General features: G+C 34.4%; 1 protein-coding gene across 13 annotated transcripts in view; it reads right to left on the bottom strand.

Moving 5' to 3' along the window:
* CEP170 (centrosomal protein 170) overlaps nt 1-14,568 on the bottom strand; it is a 131,962-nt gene that overhangs the window by 8,188 nt on the left and 109,206 nt on the right. For 7 of the 13 annotated variants that reach the window (XM_030812593.1, XM_030812599.1, XM_030812597.1 and 4 more), the window contains 3 exons: nt 9,759-9,936; nt 7,414-7,584; nt 3,601-3,689 (listed from right to left, as the gene is read on the bottom strand). In XM_030812593.1, the coding sequence (XP_030668453.1) occupies nt 3,601-3,689; nt 7,414-7,584; nt 9,759-9,936 (438 nt within the window). The remainder of the gene's footprint in view (nt 1-3,600; nt 3,690-7,413; nt 7,585-9,758; nt 9,937-14,568) is intronic. The other 6 variants (XM_030812595.1, XM_030812598.1, XM_030812602.1 and 3 more) reach the window with 2 other exon arrangements.

The raw sequence follows: 14,568 nt of genomic DNA, 5'->3' as shown, positions 1-14,568 counted from the left end.
TTTATGTATAACTTTATTGAGGCATTTTTATGAATCCTTTTTTAAACTTTATAAATTCTGTCACTTTCTGAGACAATACAGTTCATCAATCCATCAGCAATGTGTTCTTTGTTCTCAATTTTAGTTCAATGTCAAAGCTACAAAAAACATTTTTCTTTGGGGGAGACTACAGAATGTAGGAAAGCTGCTCTGTGGTAAGGAAGAGAATGGTACAGGGCAGATAATCTGTGAACATCTGCTGAATAAATGAATAAGTGGTTAAGAATGCAGTTATGAGGGATGGAAGACCTGTATTTCAGTAGATAGGATGAAAAAACATGGTGTACTTGTTTATAGGTAAGGAGACTCCAGGGTTTTCCAGGTGCAAGCCACATGACCATACAAGACTCTCATGATATTTTATGGATAACACTGGTGCATCAAGAGGACCCATATTGGATATATTAGCTTCCTATGGTTTTTAATGATAAAATCCAAACTCCTTAACAAATTCTGCCAAAACAGATTCATCTTCATCTCTCCAGTGTCATCTCTTACCATACTCTGGCCCCTTCACTTCACGTAGCTTGTGACTAACTCCTCTCCTCATCATTCAGGACTTAAATTGCATGGCAATTTCTCTAAGAGCCCTTCTCTGAATTTCCCAAGTGCCCGCTATGGGCTTCCATAGTAACCATCTTATATTTCCCTTAACACACTGAACTGTAATTACCTGTTTACCTGCCCTCTACACTCAAATGTGAGGACATCAAAAACAGTGCTAGACAAATAACATATCGTCAAAAATCATTCCATGAATGAATGAGTCTGGAGACTTTATTGCCATATAAGATGATCTTAACCAATGTTTATTTCATTGTTTATTTCTTTGGTTAATAATCTTTCCATAATGCCCCAGCTTTAGAAAATAATTTTAGTGGAACTAAAATAAAAATGATAATGATTATATATTACATTTAACTACAATGAATGCGTGAGGCAAATCATGATATTAATAAGCAGCTGTGTGATTGAGGCCTACAGATTTGTTTATTCATGTGTAAAAACTAGTAAGTTGAGTTTAAAATTTTTTTCCCTACAAATTTCAGTTAGGCTTTACCCCAGGGAATGATGGACTTCATTTGTCTCTGGCCATAGGATATAGTAGTAAATCATAGGTGAATGGGTTGCACGGTGAAGGAGATTCTCTTACTTGTGAAGAAGTAAACCTGGGAATGATGGAGTCACTAGGGGAAAACGTGTACTATATCTCACATAAGACAATAATAGGGTGATAATTACTTTACGACTGAGTGTGAGTGAAAGAAAAACAATGGACTCATTTATAAGCCCTATCAGGATTTATAAAATGTGGTATTTATAAACAGCATGCAACTAATTTCTCTAAAATCAATCATAAGCCTTAAAATTTTTTAGTTAATAAGGTTCCAATTTATACCTGAAATTAATATTGTTATTATACTTTTTATCTCATCAATGTAACCAGTGATTTTAGTATTAAGAAAAAGTTGATGCAGGTTATTGGGCTTCAAGTGGAAATAGAAAATGTGACTAGTAAAATACAGGTAATATTCAAGTGAAATAATGAAATTAAGTCAAATCATGTGTAGATAGCAGAAATAGCTAACTTAACACAAGCTGATTGGTTTACATGATATAGAATGTAAATTCCATGAGAACAGGGGTCTTTGTTTTGTCAATGTCTAATTATAAAGTGCCTAGAATGTACCTAATACTTATTTGTTAATAAGTAAATATTAAAATATTATTCTGTAGAAAATTAAGTCTATTTAAAATTCATAAGAATATATGGGAATTGATACAGGTAAACTCTCTTTAAAAAACAATGGATTAGGTACGTAATGGTAGTCATTAAAAACACTTTCAACATTATTTATATGTACAAGGTACTCTTTACGAAAAGCCAAACATTAAACATTCTATTGCTGTTTTTTGAGATAGGGTCTTGCTCTGTCACCCAGGCTGTGGTGCAGTGCCATGATCATGGCTCACTGTAATTCTGAACTCATGAGCTCCAGTGATTCTCCCATTTCAGCCTCTCAAAGAGCTGGGACTATAGGCATGTGCCACCATGCCCAGCCAATTTTTTTTTTTTTTTTTTTTTTTAAATCTCGCTTTGTGGCCCAGGCTGGTCTCCAAGTCCCAGGCTCAAGTGATCCACCTGCCTTGGCCTCCCAAAGTGGTAGGATTACCAAGCATGAGCCACTGCACCCAGATTCAGCTGTTTTTTCACTAAGGCAGCACGCCTCATATGCCAATCAAATATGGAGGGGTCTGTCAATACATTTCACTCATACTCTTTGGGGAAAGTAAAGATCTAATTAAGAGAAAAGATCAAGGTACAAAAGTAGATAAAATATGATCATATTTGTATAAACCTTTAAGAAATGAACCCAGAGTGGGGAAACACACCCACTATTAGATATAATATATATTTTTCTTGAATATTTATATTTTTAAACCATGTTCATGTGTTACTTTTGCTAAAAAGATACACATTTTAAAATAAATAGAAAAATGGGACAAGACAGTGCAGAATACATTACTTTTAACATAAGGAATTTTAAATTAATATTCTTTTAGGAGGCAATAAAGTGAAGAGAAAGTCTGGTACACCTTTAAGAAATTATTTATTTATTTATTTATTTATTTATTTATTTATTGAGACAGCATCTTGCTCTGTTGCCCAGGCTGGAGTGTAGTGGTGCAATCTCGGCTCACTGCAAGCTCCGCCTCCCGGGTTCACGCCATTCTCCTGCCTCAGCCTCCTGAGTAGCTGGGACTACAGGCGCCCGCCACCATGCCCGGCTAATTTTTTTGAATTTTAACAGAGACAGGCTTTCACCGTGTTAGCCAGGATGGTCTCGATCTCCTGACCTCATGATCCGCCCACCTCGGCCTCCCAAAGTGCTGGGATTACAGGCGTGAGCCACCGCGCCCGGCCACCTTTTAAGGTACAGGCTCAAGAAAAAAGGAAAGCTCTTTCTGTTTCTTAACATGCCAAGTAAAATTTACCTATATAGGCCAACTTTCTACATTTCCTTCTAAATTTCTCAATTTTTCTAGATGATGCGAACTTCATTTACAGTAACTTAAAACAGATTGTTTTAAGTTAAATAGACTGTTTTTAAGAATACTTTAATTTTTAAATAGTGCTTTTGAAATTGTTTTTGAAAAAATTTAATGGCTTCTTGGTACTCATCAAATGCTGATAAAATATATTATTTCAATATATAAGCAATATAGAATTATATTTGTGTGGAATATTACAATTCACAAACCATGTTCAAATACTGTTTCATTACATTTTAAATTTTAATTATAGGAATCAGAAATAAGCAATAGCAGCATGAATTTCTGAAGTACTGTTGAATAAAATCTGTAAGTCTATGTTTTGAATTAGCAATAAATCTAAAGTTATACAGTAGTACTGGACAGATATTTACTTTGGGACAAATTTTTCCAAAGGTAAGCACATTCATTCTGATGATACATTTTTAACCTTGAGAAAAAGCAACAAAAAGCAAAGTGAGGTGATATTAAAGTTAAAAAAAAAAAATAAGCTATATGTACACGTACCTGATCTTTCCGGCTGTCTTATCTATAGATTGTCTTATCTTCTTAGAGAACTGAAAGACAGATGACAGCAGCAGATTATCTCCCATGACCTGAAACAGCCAAAGAAAAAAGTAGATATTAAAATATTACCCCTGTATTGTATAACTACTGGGATCACCAGTCACAAGTCACTATAGTTAGGGGCAGTTAGTATTTATGCTTATTTTAATTATAAACCAATGAAGAATATAATTAATATGTAACTAAAATGAGAAAGTGAAAGAAACACTATTAACAAAAAAGTTCCTATTATTAAATAACTTGTCAAAGTTTCTGTATTATTTTGGTCATATCAGTTTCCAAACACAATCCATTTTATCCTCAGTTTATCTTCATTTACTATTGGGATCCTGTCTCTCTTACTTATAAATGAATTATAAAAGAGAAGATACAAATAACTTAGAGTACTAAATTTATTATTTATTCTTTCACTAAGTAATGTGAATACAGACATCAAGAAGAGTACAATCCTTGTTCTCCAGCAAAGAGTCTAGTGGGAAAGATATGTTTTTAAAAATTTACGCAAAATAGTAAGTTTTTATACTGGGTGTTGCTATTACTCCAGTTGAGATGCATGGGCAAAACCAGGAGTCACCAACCTCTGTAAAGAGCCAGAGGGTGAAGGTTTTAGTCTTTGAGGGACATAGCGTCTCTGCCACAGTTCCTCAACTCTGCCTTTGCAGAGTGAAAGCAGCCATAAATAACGAGCAAATTATGCATGTGGACACAGCTGTGTTGTAACAAAACTTTTACAAAACAAGTGACAGGTTGGATTTGGCCTATGGGCTGAAGTTTGCCAAGCCCTAAGGCCAAATCATGAAAGGCAAAGCTAATGAAGCATGGTAGAAAAAGGACAAAATTTGAGTCTAGACGTGGGTTTCAAAATGAGCTCCTTATATTGTCAGTATTATATCCAGAGTCTGAAAGAAAACAGAAAATAAGGCCCTAGATGGCAAAAACGTTTAAAGACCACTGGGGGAGGTGACGGTAACATACAGGGAATATGATTACATGTTTTATCAGAAAGCCTAAGGCCTACAAAACAAGAAGAGACGTTCACATAAATTTTGGGATTCAGTGCTGTAAGAATTCTAATGAGGCCGGGCGCAGTGGCTCACGCCTGTAATCCCAGCACTTTGGGAGGCTGGAGCGGGTGGATCACGAGGTCAGGAGATTGAGACCATCCTGGCCAACATGGTGAAACCCCATCTCTACTAAAAATACAAAAATTAGTGGGGCATGGTGGTGTGTGCCTGTAGTCCCAGCTACTCGGGAGGCTGAGGCAGGGGAATCGCTTGAACCTTGGAGGCAGAGGTTGCAGTGGGTGGAGATAGCACCATTGCCCTCCAGCCTGGTGACAAAGTGAGACTCCCTCTCAAAATTAAAAAAAAAAAAAAGAATTTCTAACGAAAGAGAGTTCATTGATGAGTGGCATAAATAAGGAAGTGATAATGGAAAAATGTGAACTAACTTCAGAACAACAAGGATTTGAATTTAGTGGGTAATAAAAGTTTATTTAGGTTGTGAAAAATAACATTCTCAAGGAAAGGATAAATAAGCAAAATTGTTTCTGTGGGCCTTAAGAAAACAATCAAATAAGGATGGAAGACATATACAAATTAGGAAGGCATGAGAAAGGGCAGGAGAGTCTAAGGAAAGATTGCAACACAGAATAGGATATTTCTCTTTTCTTTGCTCATGAAGTTTAGTTTGTTGTCACAAAGTATTAAATAAATTCCTGATATCAACCTTGAGATAACTATCAGTCTAGATGTTTCCATTCTTTTTAAAAACATAAACTTCTTCCACATAGTTCTATTATGTTTGGAGAAATCTGTCTTCCTAGACAGCAGGACAGAATGAGTATGAGTAAGTTTAGAGAATAGGCCCTTTTCCTGATACCAAGAACAAATCAACTATTAGGCCAGGACAGATCAAGTATGCTGTAAAACGTTTTAGTATACTTCAATTGTAACTTTCGGCCTAGTTGCATACTTTTCCACCAGGTAGATCTTTTTCTACTCAGTACCATGAGAAACATATATATTCTTACATAATAATCTCAAGATCCTATTCCTAAATCCAGGGATCCACAAATATTAATCTATGATCACTCTCTTCTTGTCAACTGTTTCTTTCTACATTATTCCTCTACCCAGCCCTTAAGCCTATACCACCTCTGTGTGTTGTTCCTAAATCACCTCTTTCCACAGTAGTATTTGAAATAACCATTCTTTTATGAAGAAACTCATTTATATCTTTGAGTTTTTTATTACTCTATTATTGTTCAATTTGGGAATATACCAGTTTATACATTCACTTTTCAGCTGATGTAAACAGTTTCCAAGTTTTTGATACTGTCAACAATGTTACTATAAATGTAACTTCTACTGTCAATGGGAAAGGGTTTTTCTTGTACATACACTAGCAAGAAAATTGCTAGATCATGTGATGTCTTTATTTTCATCTTTAGGAGATAGTGTCAAACTGTTTTCCAGAGCAGCGGCACCAACTTAACTTCCACCAACCACACATAAGAAAGCCTATGTATCTACCTTTCCCCCAATACTTAACATTTTAAGACTTTTTAACGTGCCAACAATTGAATGATTATAATCTCACTGTAGTCTTGACATGCATTTCTCTGAATATTCATTAAGTTAAACATCTCTTCATGTTTTGTAGGCCTTAAGTATTTTCTTTTTCTTTTCCTTTTTTTTTTGGAGACAGTCTGACTCTGTCACCCAGGCTGGAGTGCAGTGGTGTGGGTTCAGCTCACTGCAACCTCTGCCTCCCGGGTTCAAGCAATTCTCCTGCCTCAGCCTCCTGAGTAGCTGGGATTACAGGAACATGCCACCATGCCCGGCTAATTTTCGTATTTGTAGTAGAGACGGAGCTTCACCACGTTGGCCAGGCTGGTCTGAAACTCCTGACCTCAGGTGATCTGCCCACCTCGGTATTTTCTCTTTGGTGAAATGTTGTTCATGTCTTTTGCAGATTTTTCTATTGTGTTTTTTAATTGATTGGAGGGAGTTCTTTATATATACTGTATACTAATCCTTCACAGGGTGTATGTTTTGCAAAAGTTTGTAACTTGTATTTCTACCTTCTTTATTTTTTAATAAAGAAAAAGTCCTTAATTTTAATATACTCAAGTGTATCAATTTTCTAAGGCCAAAACTTTGTGTTTCTCTTAAGAAATCACTCCCTAGTACAATATTGAAAGATATTTGTCTATATTTTTTAAGTAAAAGTTTTACAGTTTTTTATGCATTATTTAAGAACTAAATTCATTTAGAGAACGAATTTAAGAACTAAATTCATATTCATGAACTTAAATGAGAAAAAACAATTACAGTATTATTTTCACTAACCTCTAAGTGACATAATTATTTGCATATGATGTGATGTCATGGTGAAATTTCACTGCATTCATTAAGGAGAATCACTTTTTCCCCAGCCCTACTTACTGAATGGTTCCTCCTTTTCTCACTTACGGAACATGCTTCATGTTCTAAATTCGTTTGGAGAACGAATTTAAGAACTAAATTCATATTCATGAACTTAAATGAGAAAAAAACAATTACAGTATTATTTTCGCTAACCTCTAAGTGACATAATTATTTGTATATGATGTGACGTCATGGTGAAATTTCATTGCATTCATTAAGGAGAATCACTTTTTCCCCAGCCCTACTTACTGAATGGTTCCTCCTTTTCTCACTTATGGAACATGCTTTTTCTGCCATATGTTAAAATTTATAGTTTACTTACTTCATCCCTGCTCCAGGTTCTCCGCCTTGTAATTGTTAAGTGATCAGGAGGCTCTGCTGCTTGAGGTCTTGGATCACCAGATCGACCGTTGTTTCCTTCTGGTGTTTTAGAATGAACTAATGGAGGAATCTTTCGGAAGTTGAGGCTTTCATCAAAAACACGATCAACCAACTAATGGGACAAAAGCAAACCTTTATGAGAATACAGTAATTTGAAAAAGTACCAATATTGGCATTACAATTTTTATGATTAGACAGAAGTTATTCCATTCTCAAGTAGTAACAGAGGCATGACATCTTCAATAAACCAATTACTCTTTCTTTTTATAAGCACTTCAAATGTATTTCCTTTATAAAATCGAGGTTCATCTACATAGGTTTCATTTTATTTTCAAAATCCAAAATATATAACTATGTTAAATTTAATTCTTCCATGGATAAGATTTTCTCCAAATGGAAAACAGATGGTAAATAGAAAAAAAGCTGAGCCATGTAGATGGACAATGAGTTCATTTTACTCACATTGCCTTACCAGTGTAAAATAATGTTTCTTTTTCTTTTAGTTTCCTATCTTGCTTTTTCCTCCCCAAATCCAGGTGTCAAATTTCTTCACAAGATACATAAATTGCAAATTCCAATTAAGTTTACAAAAGGAAAATATTTCTTTAATCCACAAAATAAATATTTTGATCTTAGTCAAATAAACTTTTAACAATGCTACAGAAGTTACACATTCTAATAGAAATGATATACTGCCATCTACAGTGCAAATCACAGACATACATTACTAAGTAACTCGGGTTTACTGAAGAGGGAATCAACCTAGTACAATATTCTGAAATAAAACAAAAAGAAAATGAAGTTTATTCAATGAAATGTTTAAGTAATTTTACTGGGTCTGAGTGAATGTATAATCATGTTAGGTAAAATTTAGTTAGAAAGCTGAGAAAATAATATCTTCATCATTTTAAATGTACCAGAAGAATTGTGTATGTCTTGCCACCAGGACGATCCTTAAGGTTTTCATCAATTAGGATGATTTCATTTACAGTTACATTTGATCAATGTGGTAACAAAACTCTACACAGATTGATGAAGTATCATTTAATAAGTTAAACAACACACTGAAGGAAAACAAACAAAAAAGTGACCATTAACGAATCAGATTAAAGAATGTGACAAAAAGCAAATGAAGAAAATATTATTAGCACAGTTTACCACAATTAAATTTGTCAAAAAGGTTAGCCATTTTTGCCTACTATTTAGGATTACCTTGTAAAACTGAAGAAGCAGAATAATCAATACCAGGGGCTGGCAAACTTTTATTTATAAAGAGACAGATAATAAAAGCTCAGGCTTTGCAGCCATACAATCTCTGTCTCAACTACTCAGTTCTGCCCCGTAGCAAAGAAACAGCCATAGATGATAGTTAAACAAATGAGTGTGGCTGTGTTCTAATAAAACAAACTTTATTTATGAACAGCAAAATTTGAATTTCATGTAATTTTCATGTTGCCAATTAGTATTCTTTAGATGTTTTTTTCCTGCCATTCAAAAATGTAAAAACCATTCCTAGTTCTTTGGTCTGTATTAAAACTGGCAGCAAGGCCAGTTTGCCAACCTCCAAACACAGAAGTTCATTCTTTTAAATGCCAATCCTTTGCTTACATTTCTGCCCCAGATCAAAACAGCCAACATGGCCAAAGAGTACCATTAATTTTGTATTATATGTTAAAGGCACTGTCTGGAGCAATGTTATGCAAATGGTGCCTCCTGGAGTTGTACTGTTAAGAGGCCCTGATATTGGATGGGTAACTTGTATTCCAGAGTTTATAAAAATGTTCTGAATATGTATTTGTATGTGTGTATATTACAGATATATTTCAATTTTTCAAAATATCTTTGTGTATGTGTTTGTATTTATCAACAGAATTATTAAAGCAGTGAAACTGTAGGATTTTTCTCTTTGTTATCAGAGTATCCTCTAGTTAACTAGCGATAAAAATACTTTTAATTGGAGCATTTTCATAGTGAAACTTTATAGAAACTTTATACAATCATTTATCAAATTTTGGGTTGCTTTTCAAGACACCATTTATATTCACGTTTCAAGTGAAGCTATGGACCAAGAATTAGCAGGCAAAATGCTGTTTCTAAGTAATTTTCCAGCTTCATGTTAATAGTAGACCAAATGTTAGCCTTCACTAGTTTTGTTACAAAAACATAAAATAAACTGTTAAAGCAAAGTTGGAAAATGCAGAGCTTCATGCAAACAGGGAGGATGGACATAACTAAAATAAACTAAGCAAAAAGCTAAAAGCAAAAGAAATAAAGAAAAGAAAGAACCTTATGCATTTCTCCATGAAGATCTCCTACCTCTTCTCTAGTGTCTATGGCAGAGCCAGGGGTGGTGGCAGCAGTGCTTACTGTGGTACTAGGGGCAGTGCCTGATGAAGTCACTGAATCTATCTCTCCTGCTACATCGTTGATCTCCCGAGCAATGAGAGCAAGATCTTGGCTGATCCTGGTAATAATTTTAGAAAAGAAGTTTAATCCCTTTTAAATAAACAGCTCTAGAAACAATCATTTATAAGATAATCAGTCATGTAAGTTGTATACGTAATTAAATATTTGTACCCCAAATTAACTATTAACTATTTTGATAATCAAAGTCTTAAACCTTAATTCCAAAATTAAGATTAATGAAACTAAACTGCAAATAACCTACAAGATATCACCTTGACAAATGTACTTTGAATGCCCTTGAGTAGAGATATGCCCTTAACATACACTGTGTTAATGACTAGCATTAATATATCATAGGGGTTCTTAAACTTGGGGAATAATGGATAGAATTCAAGGAGTTCATGAACTTAAATGAGAAAAAACAATTACAATATATTCACTAACCTCTAAGTGACGCTTAGCATTTCTTTCAATTATAAATACAGGCAACAAACCACAGTGGTATTAGCAATACTGGTGATTTTTGTCATCAAGAGAGATCACATTGCAGTTGCTACAGGTATCTTAAAACATCATTTATGTTCATCACTACTTCAAAACTACTGAAGTCATTAAACACACAACAGTAACATTTTATTAATGTTAATAAAGAACCATAAATTACTCTATTACTTTCAAATATTTTGATAACTGAATTTCAATATAATTGGATTTCTTTGTAATTCTTTTAATGTTTACACCTGAGAAGGGCCCTACGAGCTTCACAAAATGGCCAAAGAAGTCTACAATACCAAGAAATTAAGAACTCTGCACTCTTTCGTAGAGCACTTTACACTATGCACAGCCCTTTCTAGTACAAGTTATGTCACTTGAGGCCCACAAAGTTCTTTTGTGGTAGGATTTATCTGACTTTATCACAATCTCAGAGAACCTGAATGGCTTGCTCATGATCACACCTTTAGATGTAGCTGAGGCAGGACTGAATCCAAGCTTTAGTACTCATTTCCATAAAGCCATTTGCATTTTTACCTACATGGACTGAAGAACTAAATAACTGTTACCATGATAATCAAAGGTGAAAATAGAGATTTTTCTTTTAGATTTTTTTTTAAGAGGGAGAAACTTACAAAACCTACCACTGATATTCTTGTTTTTTGAGAAACATTTCATTTCAGTAAGACATTAACATTTTCCAAGCTGCATCCACTGCCTATAAACTCAATGTGGCTATTTCCACAGGGAAGGTTTTGGAATGACAGAATATTATTAAAAGTATATGTGAAAGTTTCTGCAACTTCAAAATCCAAAGGAAATACAAATTAACTTAAAAAGAAAAAAAAAAAGAGCCTAGGAGGTCTGGCTATATTGCCCAGGCTGGTCTCGAACTCCTGAGTTCAAGCAGTCCTCCGACCTCAGCCTACCAAATAGCTAAGATTACAGACACGTGCCTGGCTTAAAGTAACATTTTTTAACTTATGCAAAATGTGAGTTTGAAAGACTTTCAAGCACATTAGTAATTACATAAAAATTTAGATTTAAAAAGAGAAGTTGAAGTTTATGGACCAACAGAACCAATTTATGGTCAATATATAAACTTTGTAAGAAACGTCAATTAATTCCTCATTTATTTATCAACACAAAGAAGCAGGAAAAACACCAACAAATATTTACTGATTCCTTATGATGTGCCAGGCACTGTGTTAAGTCCTAAAGACTACAGCAATGAAGAAGCAGACAGGGTCCTTGTCCCCATGAAGCTTAGAATACACAGAAGGCACCATTATAATATGATGAGTACATTATAAAGCAGCTTCATAGTCCTCAACTCATTTAATTCCCACAGCCACTCTGTAAGAGAAGTATTAATCATCTTGTTTTACAGATGAGGAAAATGAGGCACAGGAGAAGACATGTGACCAGTTTTTTGGCTAAGGTCATACATAGTTAAGTGCCATAACTAGATCTTTTCACTATGTCATGCTACATCTCACATGATTGCTCCATATATAATTGTTTAAAACATATTAACTGTTGATGTGATTCTTTTGAAAATGTGTTTACAGTGTTCCCTTATATAACATAGCAAATCCTTGTAATTCCCCAAAATAAATGAACTAAAATAAGAAACAGAATAACCAAGCTTAATGAGATAAAATACAGACAAGCATCATTGTATCCAAAACTCTATTTTTCATTAAGGATTTTTTTATGCAGACGATCTGTACAATGAAGATTCTAATATTTGTGGAAAACAGTATAAATTAATTAGAAAAAACATGGACAACAGCAATCTCCACATGTGATATAGTAAAATATGTATTAAAATGAGCAATTCTTAACATATACACAACATATATTGTTGATTTGAAAACCTAATAGATATTTTCACATTTAATTCCATTTTATTACAAAATGTGGATAAGAAAATAGTGCCGAAGGAAAAAAACAGAAGCTGAGGGTACAGTTCTCTAACATTAGTCCTAGTCTTTATGTTTTCCCGAGTGTCAGAACCACTGACTCAATTTCAACAATTCTGTAGAAATAAGTATGCATTATTTAAGAAAAAAAGGTGAGATAACATGAGAAATGTACTTTAAGTCATAAAGTTTATAATTTTCCTAAGTAAGTTATCTCAGTCATAACACTTTTTTTTCACTGAAGGGTTGTATACTGGAAAAAATAATTGTACATGTGGGTATATTGGAAGATTAAAGGATATATTAAAAATTAGAGTTCTAGGGATGTGTACACGCAATTAAACATACAATCTTTGCAAGACTATATATTATTACAACCATAGCAGAAACAAACTATCGGACTTTATTGATTTAAACTGCCAACAAAACATTGTTTTAAATTAGCTATTTAAAAATTTGCCTTATTTATTATTATTTTTTGAGGTGGACTCTCACTCTGTTGCCCAGGCTGGAGTGCAGTGGAGCAATCTCAGCTCACTGCAACCTCTGCCTCCTGGATTCAAGTGATTCTCCTGCCTCAGACTACCGAGTAGCCAGGATTACAGGCGCGCACCACCACACCCGGCTAATTTTTGTATTTTTAGTAGAGATGGGGTTTCACCATGTTGGCCAGGACGGTCTCGATCTCTTGATCTTGTGATCCGCCTGCCTTGGTCTCCCAAAGAGCTGGGATTACAGGCATGAGCCACTGTGCCCAGCCAAAAATTTGCCCTATTTTTTAACAGCACATTCGTTTTCAAACGTTTTTACATGTAAAACTTTTCAGAGGATATACACATAAACCTCTGGAATTAAGTTTCCTTTGATACTACTGGAAAAAAGCAACTGGTGGGCTATTAATGAAGTATACTAGCTTTAGAATCCTAAAACCAAAGCTTATGACCGTAAGTCAAACCTGTTACTTTAACATTGGCTAAGAGATCATAAGTGTAATGACTTAGCTTTCAAGAAATAATTTAGTCTAGTTTGTAAATGACCAGAAGTGTTAAAATGTAAAATGAGTTTAAGGAGAGACATTTAAGGGTCATTCCAGAAAAGCTCATGATTTCCACACTATCTAGAAGAGTTTAGTAAGAAAAAAAAGTTTTGTAAGAGGAAAGAGGGGATATCAGCTGAAAGGTACTCAGGAAAACTGGAAAAAGAAAATACAAGGAAAAAAAGTCTAACGTCAATTATTCTACGTGAAGTAACTCAGGAATGGAAAACCAAACACCACATGTTCTCACTTGTAAATGGGAGCTAAGCTATGAGGATGCAAAGGTGTAAGAATGATATGAATTAGCTTTTAATCCTTGTATAAATTATGAACTCGTTTGGAACATACGCTCTGTGTTTTAGGTTTATTTGCCTCCCCAACTGTGACAAATATGGTCAGAGATCCATAAAAAAATATGATTTATAATAGGATGCACCAGGGAAACTTTTAATCTGAATAGAGGTCATGGTAATGAGATACGGGAAGAAGAACGCAGAAGAGATTAGCGACCCCTCTCCTTCCCAATTCCTCGCAATGGTATAAAAGTCAGTCAGCCAAATAATAAAGAGCCATATTATTTTTAAAGAGTCAAGGATCCTGTATCAGGCCCCAAAATTTCAAAGGCAGGTATAAAGTAAAAATTCATAAGCATGTGGCTAAAAAATTTTTTTATTTCCATAGGTAAAAACAAATTTTGTTTCATTAAGTATTTGGTTTAGCTTGTATTTTTCCTTCTAAGTGATTAGCTCACTCATGCTCTCCCCTGCACCTCAAATAGAACAAGTATAGTGGTTTAAGGTTTACAAGGCATGGGAAGAAAAAAAAAAAAACCTGAGATATTAGCAAATTAACTTCACTTCATTTAAAATTCTCATTGCTTATACAATGCAGGAAAAAGTACACTTGTAAGAGACCCTATACTAGCACACAGAGGCGGTAAAACGTCACGTTAAAAAGTACACGAATGCAGGCACCAACTGGACTTATATAACAGGACATGTAAGGTTTTTACTTTGTGCGTGAGCAAAAAGTTCTAGATGTTCCCTAACCAGTAAAGACCAATTGTGAATCCTCTATCTGGAGGCAATCCAGATGGAATGCTCAGTATCATTGGCTACGAAGCATGAATGCTTAGCCAGGTCAAATAGATACTTGGAAATGCTATCTCCAAATAAAAGACAGTGTTCTTATTACTACACTGCTTACAAATAAAAATACAGTATTTTTATTAGTATAT

Source organism: Nomascus leucogenys, chromosome 5, assembly GCF_006542625.1.
Source record: "Nomascus leucogenys isolate Asia chromosome 5, Asia_NLE_v1, whole genome shotgun sequence".
NCBI classification, from domain to species: domain Eukaryota; kingdom Metazoa; phylum Chordata; class Mammalia; order Primates; family Hylobatidae; genus Nomascus; species Nomascus leucogenys.
The sequence above is the reverse complement of the archived record's forward strand: the minus strand, read 5'-3'. Positions and strand labels throughout refer to the sequence as shown.